Below are 15687 nucleotides of genomic sequence, written 5' to 3' on the forward strand. Positions count from 1 at the left end.
CTGGGCGCTCCGCTCCCCGAAACTAGGTCAGCCGCCGCCACGGGCCCCCGGGAGCTGCTGCCCGGTACCGCCCGCCGCCCCCGGCCGGAGCCGACGGCCGTTCTCCCCGCAGCCGACACTGCCGCGGGTGCGGAGCCGCTCGGAAAGGCGGGTAGCCTGGCCTCCCTTGGCTTCAAGCGGCGAGGAAAGCGAGGCTGAATTCGTAAGACAATTAACATGCTCTTAAAATGCTCTGAAGCTCCTCGTTCCTGCTGCCGGAGCAGGCAGTACTGGGGCTAAAAGCGCAGGTCGTGAGCCAGCGCCCGACCCGCTCTTCGCCCGGACCGGCGCTGCAGCGGGCCCGCGCGAGGGCTGGGGTCTAACTGCTAGTCTGTAACGGAGAGAGTGGGCATCTCCAGCTGTCCCGTTAAAGCTTTCCTCTTTAACCCTCATCTTTTCCTTTTTTTTTTTTTTTTTTTCCTTTCTTTTCAGTTCTGTGAGACTGTGAAGATGATTATTCGGGACCAGAGGAGTGTTCTTGCTTCAGTGCTTGTGGGATTAGCATCAATAGTCTGCCTAGGTTTGGCGCCCTCCACCACGCTCCCCACTATCTTTATTCCCTTCTTTCTGTGGATGGCTGGCTGACAGCCTTCCCGGAGGCTCGCGGCCAGCATCTGTACATAGGATGTATACTACTGTATTTATGAAAGCACAGGTTACTCATCGGCGTCGCGTAAATTAGTTTATTAACCTTGTGTGCCATTTTTAAATACAACTTTGTCTAGAACACGGTGCACAAGGCATAGCTTACTATGTAAGCCAAATAACAGATTTCCTGAAAATCTCAGCTGGTACATTTTAACACACCTTTAAATCATGAAAAAGTAGGGTTGCGATGCAGTTCTGTTCCTTGCCTTTAGCCATAAGCGATTCTGGTAATATCCTTCATGTTCTTCAATTTCTTAGCTGCATACCCAGGTGCTGTAACTATTAATAAAAATTGATGATGGAGTACCACAGAGTGACGGGTATCGAGAACAAACTGCTTACCTCTTACTTTGATAGATTCAGAAGTTGCTGTCTCCATTCCTAAAATTCCCTTTAGTGGAGATGCAAGTAAGTAAACTGATCCTTTTTGATAGCAAAGAAGAAAAACCAACCCTAGGCTGGGTGCTCTGTGCTGCAGTAGCACATCTGGCTGGATTGCCTACAGTCCTTTGAGATCCCTTCTGGGGATCTCCCGTTCGTATTAATTGCGAAAACACTCGCTGCTGTATTGAACAACTCTTTGATTGGGTTAGAGGTAAGGAAAGACGGCGATTCCTCAGCATCCTCCTTGCTACTGATAGTGGTTAGTATGGCTAATGTAAATGGCTACAGAGGGTTTTAGGGGATACAGGAAGTAACTAGTTTGCTTTATGACAAGTAGTGACATACAAACGTCGGAAATTTCCAGCGTTCAGGGCACATGGCGGGGAGGAGGAGGACAGACGCCAATTTAGTTCCTACCTTCCGTCAGCAATGGGACCCGTGTGGGTGCCATAAAGCATCAGGGATCATTGGAGCAGTTTCTGCGGTGGCTATGTTGTCGTTTTGGATATTGCCTTAAAACAAGATGCCTCTCGGTGAAAGACGACATGTCTTTCTATACTCATCTCTTGCAAATAAATATTCACTTGCAAGCCAGTAGTTGGTGCTAAAAATGTTTCATCTTCAATGTTGAGGCCTTTCTGTTTATCAAGAATGTGTAAAGTTGCATTTGAAATTAAATTAATCTAGCCAATTTTTTAAGCGCTGAAAACATTTGATACTTTTTTTCTTAGCAATGTCTTGATGTATGCAGAGAAACTGTTCCGCTCCTGGAATTACTTGCATGCGATACATGCACTCACACGTTCACGTGCTATGCTTGCCTTCCTTTCTAGTCAAAGGCGAATACGATGGTGTCTTCACCAAGGACTGAACCTCAGATTTACTTCTTTCTATGAGTGGTGTTCAGTATCCTGTCATCAGCTCTGCTACTGAAGTGGCCGCTTTTTCCCATTTTTAGAGAGACTCGTGTTAGCTGCGCTATAAACCCCCTTCTCCTTCCCCTAGACCTCACAGCTGCTTGAAGATTGGATTCTTGAACTGTGAGTCTACTTGGCTGCTCTCTAATCACCTTTCTTCTGGCTGCTCCACTACAACCGACGAAGAATGTAAAGACTGGGGTGGAATTCCAGGCTCATAGAAAACAGCAGCATGACTGCTGCTGCCATCAACCGAGAGGGGATTTCAGCCCAGCTTTCAGTACGCGTTCAGTCTCCAGCCCAGCCCCAAAGCAGCTGGATATCAATTACTCTTGGATCCTTGTAAGCAACTTCTGTTCTGCTTTCAAAGATTGCAATGCTCCATGTAACTGTTTCTGGTAAACTTTTAAAATGAAGGTGTTTTTTAATTAACATGAATTGCTTTTTCATAGTGTACACATTAGTAATATTTACATAAATTCTAGTGTGGTTTTTTTTTACTTGCTGTGCATAAGGTATGAACTGTAGTCATTACTGTAATTATATAAATAGAATTTATTCATTTAAAAACGTCTACCGGCCTCTTGAAATTGAGTGTAATGCTTTAGCATTTCTCTAACCTATCCCAGTAGGGCGCTGAGCAGTCCATTAACATGCAGTTACATGGTGTCTGATTACAGGTGGGCTTTTCTTTCCCCTTTTATTTACTTGGGATTTATAAGAATTCCAGTAATTCTTATGATTCATTTACACAATAAACAACGGGGTCATGACCAGTAACCAAATCGTAAGTGGGATTGTTGGAAGGCAGAGCAACGTTCCTGCTCTAGCTTCAGTATCAAAGGACCAATGCTCCTGCTTTGCTAATGCTGTTGAGCAAGAAGCATCCAAATTAGACTGGGGGACCAAGCTGGGATTTTCTTAGGGTTGTCTATGAGAGAAATGAAAGCGGTTCCTTGCAGACTTCCATCTGTATTAGTGGAGAATTTTCCTTCAAAGTGTATGGTTTTTAGCTTATGAAATACTCTGAAATGGTGTAGAATGTCCTGCTGTATCCTTTCATCAGAGACAAGTAGTAACGTGGGCGCGGAAGAGAAATTCAGCTGCATGTTTAGCAGTTTTTCCTACCAACTATAATTCTAGCAGAGACCTGAAAATTTTGTTGAAGTCAGGCATGAGTCAAATCAGTCATACTCTGAGGGGAAAAACAAGACTAGCAGGCATGAATTCTCATGTTCAGCTCAGCGGGTGATGTTTGTGCTCTGAAATATTTTGGTAAATGTCAGTGTCAACTTTTTTTCTGTAATTACTTGAGTAAAAATAAGCACTTGCCCTAGGTGGAGCATTGCGTTTCAGACTTGAGCTCAACTGTGATGCCATTGAAATGAACGAGCTAGTTATAATAAGAAAAACACAGAAAACTGTGGAGCACTTCAGCTGTTCGGAAACGTGTGTGCTTAGAAGTGAAATTGTTCATTGGTAACTGTAAGCGATGGTGATGGGGAGTGTAAATCTAGAGCTGCAGCTCATTTTAGTGGTGGGGCTGTTTTGAAAAGTTGTGTGGTTAAACCAGAATATGTAATGGAGGAGTATAACCATCACCCCTGTGCCACTGGGAAAGGCAAGTAGTGAAGACATCAAGTTAAAAGGATAGATGTTTCATTTCAGGCTTTCCAAAGAAAACGAAAATAAAATGCGCATTCACAAGGCTTGAAATGTTTTTACAAAACCTGTATTTAAAAGGAAAAAAAAAAAGCAAGTTGCTAAATGAAGACATTAGAACAGTGAGCTTTCTGTTTGTATTTATTTTAGCTTGGAACATAAATGATTACTCATTTTGTGGTGAACAGTCATCTGCTTCTTGATTTCACCTTTGGGTCCTCCTGTGCTGAACGAGAATGCTACATATAAATACCACTGAGGCTTTTAATGAAAACAAAATCATAGCAATACTTGTTAAAGTCTGAGGGGATGGGGAAGAGGGAATTAAACTTGTGTGTGACTTGACATCGTCCAGACAGGTTTTAGAAAGCAAGCTGCAGCAACAAGAAACGTTAGAACTGTGATCTCCAGAAATGATATAGCGGTGTATTAGTCATTGTACGTTCTCACATTAAATAAAGCATCACACACCACTGAATGATACAGAAATGTGTTAGGCAGTCATTAGTTTAGCATCTTCTTTCTCCATTGAATTTTTTTTTTAAAGTTCTCAGATGACTCTAGGAACCATTTGCTCCCTATGCTTTGTAATAGCTTAGGACCTGATCCCTCTGAGCACTGAACTGTCGTGAATGGGCTTACTGATGGGAAGTGAAGATATGAAAGCTTTCTAGTTTTGAAGTTCTTTGCTGTCGTGCATTGCACTCTCCTGTAAGCCTTACAGAAATCTTTCAGAATGCTGTGCTGGTAAAATAAACGATCTCCTCTGCTGTAGGAATATATCGCTAAAAGTATGAGGGCTATTTTTTGACATAATTTCTTAAAAATTGATTGTGGGCTGTGTTTCGTGGCATAGCTTCGCTTCTGAAGCCAAGGGAACATTTAGGATCTGGTCCTGAGTGCTCAGAGACTGTGGGAGAAGGGGGGAAAGTAGCATGATCTTTAGGAGACTTAGATCAGAATTACATCAATCGCAGTACCACAGTTCTGTCTGTGACAAAACTGGTGACTTATGTTTACTGTGTCTCATAGGGTAGAAATCACATCTTTTTGTGAGATGTTCTGTAGCTTTTTAATGTTTTCCCTGTTTTTTAGGGAACTTTATTTAGCCCTGTGACCTTGTTCCTTGTTTTAGTACTTGCCTCTTCTCTATAGCGTATTTGCGAATTGGAGAAGAGTCACTGGCTGCTCTGTGATAGTGTGATTTGGAGCAAATCAGCTGCATAGTCCCCTACAACTACATCACAACACCTACAACTACGGGCTTGGTCTGAATGAGGCAGTGAAATTGCGGGAGGTAGATAACGTAGGTTTCCTTTACTTGCAAGGGCAGGGCATATTAAGTGTGCTGAAGAACCAGCCAGTGAACGCAGAGGTGTGTGCCTCAGATGCTGCTTAGTTGGGCATGCTGGGCACAGTGATGTCTGCTCTTCTGTCCCCAGCTGGAGTTTAGGGGGCCTGAGATGCGGTTGCATGTTAGGGCTGAGATTAAACAGATTAATTTGCCTTCCCTTAGATTGAGAGGTATGCCATTAATGTCACAGGCCATAATCTAATCTATTAAATCAAATGGGCTAGGGCCCATCTTTTGACTACGTGGTGGTACACTGTGACTCATGTTGGAGCTAAACTCCCTCACCGGTACAGTGTAGCTTCACTTCTAGTGGCTACTGGTAGTGTTCCCTGGCCTGCCTTGTCCCAAGGCACGCTCCAAGAGAGCACTAGTTACCAGGGGCTGCATCTGGGATCATGCAAACAGAAGTATGGATGACCATGTACAAATACACAAATCTATTTTGTGACCTTGTTTAGCTGATTAACCTGGCCAGAATTTTAAGGTAGACATCCCCATTTGTTACCCAAAACCTTGAGTCCCTTCCTGATTGAGCAGCACTTTGAATGGAAATATCAATACCATTTTATAGAGAGTGCAAAAATGTGATGGTTACAGCATTTCTGGGGATTTGGGAGACTTGGCAGTGCTAGGTTAACGGTTGGACTTGATGATCTTAAAGGTCTTTTCCAACCCAAGTGATTCTACGATGCTATGACCTTCTCAGTCCATCCTGCAGGAGATTCACCAGACTTCGGATAAGGCTACGAGGTGGCTACCCTTCACCTTTTCTAATTCTATCTTATGGTTAGGACAGTGATTATTGATTTTTTTTTTTTTTTTTAATCAAGTCGGGCAACACCTGTGGCTTTGAGTTAGAAGGAGAAAATGGCGCTCTGGCCATTCTGTGTTGGAACAAGCTCTGTTTGGGCTCCGCGTATTTGCCCCCACCAAGGTGGGTGTCGCTTCTCATGGTCTATGGGCCCCAGTGAGGTTCTGAGTGGGAACCAGATCCCTAGATGCAGCCAGGAACTAGAAATGCCAAGATTGGGACGTTTCTGACTTTGACACGACACAAACTGCAGCCATTCAGAAAACATTCAGGTAAAAATAAGGGAGAGACTATCAGGTTAGATCAAAGGTTTGCTGCTTTGCTGCAGTGTTCTTTTAGTTAAAGCAAATGCTTTTAGTTAAAGCAGATGCCTCCCTAACTATTGCCTATAGTTTATCTTTTTTTAGTTCTTTCCCATTTCTATAACTGGGACAATAATAATCTCTGTTTTCTGGCCAGCTGCAAGACTTGGTTAATATTTGCATAAGGTTGTGGGTTCCTTGCGTTGGATGTACCAAGTAAATAAAATGCGTGGTTTGTTACCAGAAGGCAACTTCCCTGCCTGTGAAACCAGGGTTTTCTGTGAGGCTAAGGAGGTATACGATTTTATATAATTAAGAATACACACAAATGAAGGGTTATGCTCTGCTAAACTTGCCAAGCCGCCTTATCTTCTGCTTCTGCATAGTCTTAGACCCGACTCAGATTTGCACCTGTGTTCCTTGCAATTTTGCAGAAAGTACCTGCGCATTTCCACTTAGTACTGCATAGAAACACAGGCAGGGGTGGGTCTGCTACTGCCACACAGTAGGTAAAAAGTTAGTAATTAATTCTAATCAAAAGTGAAGACATGTGGGTGTGAAGATAATGAGAGGTCTCCTGCACCCCTGGTGAAAAGATCAGAGTTAGATATTAAACAGACTAACTTTTGCTATTTCTGTTTGCAGACAAGATTGTACGTAGCTCCAAGTGAATGCTCAGGAGGAGGGAGGCACCTGGTTTCAACCACATTCATTTAGAGTCTGTGTAAACAGCGTGGTAGTGCACTGTGTAAGTAGCTCGGAGCCAGCGATGACTTGGTTGCCCCCAGAACCAGAAACAGCATAGCTGTGAAAAACGTAGAACTGCATTTAGCTGTAGGGGAAGAAGGCTGTTTGGTTCAGCATCATGCTATCGCAGCTCTGCCACTTCTGGAGCCTGAACAGATGGCACCTCACGATCCTGTCCTGTTTTGCAGTCATACCAACTCACCTGAAGCAAGAGCTTTGAATCATGCAGATATGCCCCAGACTGTTTAAATTCCAAGCCAAGCCTCATTTTATTCACGGGTTACTTTACACAGGTTCCAGCTCTGCCGGTTCCTGAGGAGTCCTTCCCGAGGTATTTAATTCTTCCCAAGCTTTGGAAGAGGAGCCTGAAGGCCTCACTCGGGACTGATGATTGGCAAGTGTGTAAGGCTGCAATGCCTGAAGTATACGTGAAGATGTAGCCCGTGATATCCACGGTCATGTTGCCACGTCTCATTCCTCAGCCTTTCCTCAAGCTGAGGATGTGCACAGAACTCAGCTCCTCTGGAAATCCAAATGTGTAATAAACTAGGACATGGCCTTGACAAATAGAGGCAAAAGTAACATCTCTTCATCCAGTACATCAGCCATTTAGCAGTGATCATCGCATGGTAAAGACAGCTTTTTATCTTCCTTTAGTTATTACTGCAAATTTCTAACAGCAAGTAGGTTTGGTCACACTGTATGTAAGAAAGAACCACTCCGTTGTACAAGTAACTATTTTAGAATGACAATTTGATCATGTATTGACAGACAGGGTGTAGACTGGAAATAATGTCTTTTCAGAAACTTGCCTGGAGAAAGCAGTAATTCTGCTTGGCCAATGAACCGAAATTCCAGTGAGGAACGGAGCATTTCTATTTCTGATGGCTTTGAGCAATTCCAGTAACTCTAATACTGTTAAAGCATTGAGAATTGCACAGGCAGTAAACCTGATGCATAGTCATGAAATGTGTTTCAAAATTATAAGGAGGTTTTTATGACTTGCAAAGAGGTTTTTTTACAAGCAAACTGAAAATATCCACCCAAACCAGTTACAGAAATGACTTTCCCTCAGTAACTTTCTAGTTTGCATTTTTCAGTTTGGGGAATGTTTGTGTTAAAAGCTGTCTTACAGACAGTACTCAATCCTGCAATTAAATACAAATTTGTGCTTGCAACAACAGTCTGTTCTTATGGGAAAGACACTGGATTTGTGACACAAATTGTGAGCTCACTGTATTAATTGTGACCAGGAAGGGAACATGAGCTGTAAGACATCTGTTTATACAAAAACCATTTGATCCTAATAAAAAAAAAAAAGAGAAGTTACTTTAAAAAAAAAAATCACTTTACTAGAACTGCATATTTTAAAATTATCCCATTAGGACAGGTTCTCAGTAATTTACCAGATCTACCATTGAGTAGGTAGTACTCCAAGCTTCTTTATTGCAACAGCATCATTGGGTTACGTTTCTTCCAGCTACAATCAACAGGAGCTTTGTCACTGTCTTCATAGGGAGCAAGATTAAGTATGAAGTATTCCCGCACTTTACTAGCACTGCATATTTTAAAATTATCCCATTAGGACAGGTTCTCAGTAATTTACCAGATCTACCATTGAGTAGGTAGTACTCCAAGCTTCTTTATTGCAACAGCATCATTGGGTTACGTTTCTTCCAGCTACAATCAACAGGAGCTTTGTCACTGTCTTCATAGGGAGCAAGATTAAGTATGAAGTATTCCCACCCGTTCCCTGACCTCCCCAAAATCCTGCACCTGTGGAAATTTAATAACGATGTTCAGAAATGAACCCCCCGATCACGATGAACTTTACACTGAGTTATGATTTGAAGAATCTTACAGGTCATAAACTGTGCAGCTTTTTTAATTTTGTGTAGTTTTTCAAATCTATTGAGACAACTGCCTACAGATGGTTGCTTCTGCGCTGCCACCAGTGTTTCTACCTAGCTTTTTTGCTGGTCTAGGCAATGCACTCTTCAGCTGGCTTCCGAGATCTTTTTCTGTGAACACAACTACTCCCATTAATTTTTAGGAAAACTGGACTCTCAATCCAGAGCTGCAGCAAGACAACAGGACACTGTTAACAACTTAACTACCTTTGAGAGCCTTGAGCTTATGATGAGGGCCAAATTTTTCAGCATCACAGGAACACAGGAATGAACTTGGCAATACCCGAAGGTCGGTTTAGCCCCTTACCATTCTCCACCAATGAGCAACAGTGAGCACTTAGGGACAGGGTATGGGTACAGGCAGAGTCTTAATATATTCCCAAAAATTTCCGTAAGCAACAATTCACAAACTTCCAGCTTTAAAGCTTTCATTCATTTCATCATGTTTAATACGCTTACCCTACGTGAACTTGTCTTACTCCCTTTTTAGCTTATCTGTCTGGCCTCCGAAAGGTTCTATGGCAAGATTAATTATGACATATGAAAAAGCACTTTATTTTAAATTGGCTGCCTGATGACTACGTTAGCTGTCCCTCCCCTTCTTGTACTACAGGGAACAATGAATAATCATTTTGTGTTCAGTTTTTCCACTTACAGTCCTACAACTCAGATATTCCTGATGCGGAAGTCAGAGTTTTTGCAGTTTCCAAAAATTTGTGCTGAAATTCTTCGGAAAGCGGCTCATTTGGCACCATTTTTCTAGTACCATGGCTGCCCTCAGAAATTTATTACACGTTACACCTCTCAGTCCAACAATATCATCCTGGAGTTTCTTTAGGCTTGAATACACCCAGCCTTGTCAGTTTGTTACTTTGAGTTTACTCATCTGTCCTAAAATGCCTTTTATTGACCCCTCAGTTTAGGACTAATGCGAGGCTCTAGTGCCTGTAGAAAAGAACCGGCTTACTTTGAAAACTTCTCTATCATTTTTGTGTTGAATATTGCTACAAAAAAACTTTTTTTTTTTTCCCTCTAGCCTCATTCCTCAAAAGGCCCTTCCTATATCATCTGTCAGTTCTCTCTCTGGCAAATGCCTGGCTTTTGATATATTTTAACAAGGCTTTTTTTTTTTTTTTAATTATTAGCTTTTGTGTTAGCAAGGTGATCCTCTGAATCGATGTTAGCCTGCGTCCTTGGGGCTTTCAATGTAACTAGCTTATGCAGAGTGCTTGTGCTCCTTGTTTGGGTAAGAGATCCGCTTTTTGAAGGGTGGCACTTCCAGTAAGCCTTTGCCTTTGCCCCAGCTCGAGTCCTCCTGGGCTGAAGGAGCAGGAAGGCGGGCGGTGTCTCCTCAGCATCCAGTGTGGACACCAGCATCAAAACCTCCCAAATCGGTCACCAACTCGACACGGTGTGGACAGTGTTGCAGCATCTCCCGGATGCTGGGAAAAGGGAGGTGCAGAACTTCAAAAAAAAACCAGCCGGCGTTGACAAACCTTCTTTTAAGATAACATACTCCCACCTAGTGGCTCTATTCCATTCAGGAAAATGCACTGTCTCCAGCAAATTGGGAAGTTAACTATGAAACTTGAATTTAAAAAACGGGTAAATCAGATATTTACTAAGTCGACATAACTGCTCAGGTAGGTTTAGAAATGTTGATTTTGTATTCCTGGTTCACTGTTGTAACATCTAACCAGAAATCAGGAAGGAACAGTTAAACTGCGTTAACACTGATTTTCTATATAGTTGCCCACAACGTAGTGGTTCTTGTTTTAGTTTTTCATCGCAGTTTTGGTTGTGTCACTAGGCTTTGCAGGAAAGACAATAGCTAGATACAGAAAAGCATTTAAAAGTCATTCTGTTAGCTGTTCTTAATGAATACCATAAAAAACCCCAAAGATAAGTCATGGGATTCTAGGTGTGTATAATATACAAATATGTATAAATATGTGTATATATATAAATGAAAGAAACACACAAAACCACAAAAAAGGTTACATTGCTTCAGATTTTCTTAATTGTGTCTCCAAGCATAGAACTTTATCCTTAAAGCCTCAGGAAAAATACAAAGAAAATTACACAGAAGCATCGTAAGTTCTTTAACTATAATTGGTATTGACAGTCCAGAGTTTCCCGACTTAAAAGCTAGTTAGCAGCTCACAGCAGCTGGATTATAAATTAAAGGGCTGTGGGCTTGATAAATCAATGCCTTTTAGGATTCCCAGAATTACCTGGAATTCAAAGCCAAGTATGAACAGCCTAAAGAAAGAGTGGAGTCCTTCCACTTTTCAAACTACAGTTAAGGTATTTTAAATATTTAAATCTAGAAAAAAGTAAAAATTAAATCTTGTTCTCCACTGTTGCACTCAATGTAATTTATTTCCAGAATTACTAAATATTCAAAAGGTAATGCGATATAAAAATCTTTAGCCTCCCTGGTAAACTTCCAGTTAATATCTAGGTGAGATCAGGTATGACCAAAGATTTACAGTTTGATGTCCGATGCCTGTTTGGTTCCGATGCTGAAACATGCTCTAAGACTTTCACAGAAGCTACCATAAATTCAAGTATTTTCTGCCAATATTTGCAGAGAAATAAAAAAACTGAGCAGTGACTGAGAGGAGACTGTCTCCAATCTTTCTGAGCCCTCTGGTGAGGACTAAGACACCAGCGGTGTGATGAAAGGAAGGCCACTCCGTAGCTCTTTGTGCTTCACGTCCATGTGGAAAGAAAACTTCGGTTTCACAGTTGTTGGGGCAGTAGCCACTTTCAGAAGCGCTAAAAACACCAAACCTCTCTAACTGCTGCTGTACGGACGTGCGGAGGATATACTGCCATTTCAGAATTCATTTAAAACGTCTGCCTAAAAAGCAGATGGGAAAGCATTCTGTAACGGTGGAGCATCAAAAGACCGCAGTACTGCAGGACAGGATTCTCCATCTCCCTTGGCCCTTCCCTCCATCCCGTCCTTTCTTCCCTTCTATTTCCTGACATTCACCTCTTCTTCCACCGACCCTTTGCGGTGTTACTTTTTTCAGCAATTCCCATCTGATCCTTCCCCCCGGGGGTTAGCTGTATTGCCAGAAAACAGCTGTTTCGCTCAGTGACTAAAGGTATGGCTTTGTCGCATAGGGTCCAGCTTTTTAGAATGAGATACAGAGGGAGCAGAAAGCAATAGTTCTGGAGGTAATGAGGGGAAAAACAAGCGAAGAGATTTTATACACGTCGTTATGCGCATTTTACGTCACTCTACACTCAGCAATATTGGCTTAAAGTTGATTTAATTCAGTTAACAGTGAAATTGTTGATATTCATATCTAAGTGAAGACAGAACATGCTTCAGGATCCATTTTTTCATATTCATTGCATATCTGCACGTTAAAATCATATGGCATGTGTGTCTCAAAGTGGTTTACAAAAAGAAGAAAGCAATTCTGTCTGATGTTTTCTCTGCAATTAATATTCTGTTCCCCCAAATGCTTATTCCAGCAATATCAGATTTTGTAATTTTATAATTAAAAAAGATTCCAACTCTTTTAAGGCAGAAAGCTGAACGAGAACAAACGGCACCTTTCAAGAAAAAAGACCCTTTAGGCACTGGGATGCCTTGTTAGGAGGATCCTACTGAACAGGCATTGCAGCTACTTGATAAAATGAAACCCAAAATAAAATGAACTGATTGACTGAAACGAAGTCTTTCTAGACAGCTTACTATAATCAGATTTACAATCATATTATGTCTAGGTTTTCTACAGAGACCTTTGTCTAAACTTCAAAGGACGTCTGCTTCCTTTTAAAGTATTTCCACTACCTACATATCAAACCTGTCAGAGTGCAGAAATACTACATACCCTCTTTTCCCGCTCCAGGCCATAGTAAAATTTACACTGACAAAAAAGCTTATGCTTCTATTAAAATATATTACAACTGCAGTAATAGCCCACTCCAGGAATATATATGCTGGGGCTTGCTAGCATTCCAATGAAACAGAAGTTAAAACATCAAGGACTTCTGTGTTACAGCTACCTAAAATAACTTGGAAAAGAAAAGCAACTGTCTGGTGCAGTGCTGTAAAATAAAACGTGTAAGAAAAAGGCCTCTTTCACATTTTCAAATTTAGCCAAAGGAATAAATGTCATAATCTTGGCAGGACTCTGCCTCATTCCTCATCCATCAGATTTGTGACAGTTTCAGAAAGACATTTCACGAGGAAACTAACTCAGTGTTAACAAGAACTGTATAAAGCTTTAGGGCAAATAGCATATTATTTGCAATTTAAAGTCATTTTCTAACCAGAATTTGTGCCAAATGCTTTTTGTAAATTAGGCTGTAGCTCTTGTAAAATAAGCCTAAAGTAAGTTTCCATTTATCAGGTTTAAAAGTTAAAACAGTTATGTACTAAGGTACTGATTCAGTAAAGCAGTAAAAAGCTAAATACTCTGATAAGTAACAAACATTGTTCTGGGCCTGATCTTCTTTCCCATTTCTTAGTAAATCTTCATTAAAAATAAGTGAATTAAAATACGGCATTAATTTGGATGAGTGGTATTCATATACGTATGGGGAGAGAGAAAGAAATTACAACTGTGAGAAACTGTCCCTTTGCTGTGAACAGTTGTCACTCCTAGAAATGGGAATTAAAATGTTAATTGCCCTTCTCCTTCTACCACACTTACCCAAACGATGGCTACTGATAAATGAGTAAGATATGTCTTTTGAGTGCACAACGCAATCAAGTACTATGTGAGAGAAGGGGAAGAAATTAAAACAAGGTGGAATTCACTGGGGGCAGTGCCTACCTGGAAGAGGAGAGAGGCTACAACTGTTCCAACTTGATAGAATTACACATTGTGATAAAGGTTAAAAGTAACTAAACCTAACTTTATAAAATAGGAGATTGACGGAAGGGTTTGCTTGGTGAGGATTCTGCTTGTTGTAATACAAGAAAAGCGATGTTTCAGAGAGTGCCGAGATGAATAAATAGTTTTGACTTAGCCATGAGAAGCTTTCAGGTGTGCAAACTCTTTTCTGAAGATCTGAAGTTATCAGCTATACTGCTTGATTTAATAAAAATATTGTATTCCCTTGTAAATCTTGTCTTATTAGAAAAAAAAATAAAATATATTCAGCTCAGACTTTATCATGAGTCACAGCAAAATCCAAGACAAATACAGGTTAGAAATAGTTGTTCTTAGTAAAACCTAATTATACTGAACAATTAGACTGCCAGAGAGAAAAAAGCAGCTAGCACCTGTGGGCCAGGGGGTAGTGAGGACTCTGATACCCAATTAGCATGGGGGGAACAAAGGAAGAAAAGGATCATTAATTTCTTTTACAGAGGCAGGGGCCATCGAGAAAACCAAATGAGTCTTTAGTTCCTACATCTGACTTTGGTATTTAATAAAAGATAATAACGTAGCTGTTGAATACTTTTTGGTTATTTTGATTTTCTCTTTTATTCATGTCATGTCATAAAGTGAAAAACCTGATGGCAAATTTGTATGTTTTCCTTGAGACCTTCTGCTGTTCAGTGCTGGAACGGGTTAACATTTCCAGCTGAGCAGCTGTTCAGCTCCTCTATCCTAGAGCAGCAAACAGTCATCTGTGCTCCAGAAATGGCTGTACGTGGTAACCCATCCACTAAGATGTCACTTACATGAAATACAAAGAAAATGCTGAGGAGTTGTGGTTTGTTTTTTGGTTTTTTTTTTCACTTAGAAGAGATTGTCCGCATTCTTTCAGTACTTCCCACCAGCAGTAACAACTGAGACACATGGAGTTCTGTGCCAGGGAGTGAGCAGTCTCCAAGGTAACAGGGACACTGAGCTGCAGTCGGAAATGCCCCAAACTTTATTTAAATTAATATACCCCAAATTCATTCCTATTAGAGGCTTTGTGGCTGATTTAGATGTGGTCAAAAAACAAGCGGACACCTGAAATGAAAAGGTGGTGAAATTTAATCTTGAAGGCAATAGCTTTGGTACATTGGTCGTTCAGAACTTTTAAATGGAGACACGTCATTTGTAAAATACATGATTAGTTTATCATCCCTTTATTAATAAAAGGGTAATAAGCTTTGTCTTTGAAAAATAAGCAAACTTGAATAGGTAAATGTCTAATATGATGTTGTGACAGTTTTATGGCTGTACATATTTAAAACTAGATTGCTAAAAGCTCTGGAACATATTCACAATGAAGATGAATTTGCATGTCCCTAAGTTAAAATTTCTGGGATCCTCTGTCTTATTAATAAGTACAGCTGAGCATTTAAATCTTAGGAAAAGGGAGGGGAAGTCTTTTGTGAAAGTAGTTTAGCTCTGAGAGACTTCCATTTGCTAGATGGGGAAAATGGGCCACAACATTTTGGTAACAACAAATTGAAGAACTCGCAAACTAATCCCATACTCTTTATTGACCCTGGCGCATTTGATATGTGCCCATCAAAGTGCCATCCTGCAGCTACACAGCTGTGACCCCGAAGGAGTTTTGATGGGAGTTCAGTTTAGGCTTGCTAAAACTGCAAGGCCTCCAGCCCAACTGGCTTGAGAAGTGCCTGTAGCTGTTGTTAAGCTAATGTTCATTTCTAAGAGGCTGAAATACTGACTAAAACAGTAAGGATTGAAAACAGACCTATTTCACTTCAGTATTACTGGTCAACGTGGACCTGCATGAGCGTAAGCGCTCCCTGAAGCCAAAGCGCACGCTGGAGCATATCGTAAAGGCCCAAATGTGCCCTTTAAGAGCGGATATAAGCTAAAAAACACAAAGTAGACCCGCCGGGTTTTGAAGCGCAAAGGGTGAGCCTAACAAACGGCCCTCCTTTAGGAAGGAAGGAAGGAAGGGAGGGAGCCGGCGACGGCAGCAGGCAGGCAGCGGACCTCCCTCAGTAGGGGCTCTGAGGCGGCGCTAC

The 15687-nt window shown here is 41.3% G+C and overlaps 1 protein-coding gene across 1 annotated transcript in view; it reads left to right on the forward strand.

The window, feature by feature from the left end:
- The window catches only part of LRAT (lecithin retinol acyltransferase (phosphatidylcholine--retinol O-acyltransferase)), a 1282-nt gene extending 658 nt beyond the window's left edge, over positions 1-624 (forward strand). Inside the window, exon 2 of the mRNA XM_009283322.1 lies at positions 370-624. Within this exon, the coding sequence (XP_009281597.1) occupies positions 370-624 (255 nt within the window). The remainder of the gene's footprint in view (positions 1-369) is intronic.
- The last annotated feature ends 15063 nt before the right edge of the window (positions 625-15687 follow it).

Source organism: Aptenodytes forsteri, unplaced genomic scaffold (assembly GCF_000699145.1).
Source record: "Aptenodytes forsteri isolate BGI_AS27 unplaced genomic scaffold, ASM69914v1 Scaffold6, whole genome shotgun sequence".
Taxonomy (NCBI): domain Eukaryota; kingdom Metazoa; phylum Chordata; class Aves; order Sphenisciformes; family Spheniscidae; genus Aptenodytes; species Aptenodytes forsteri.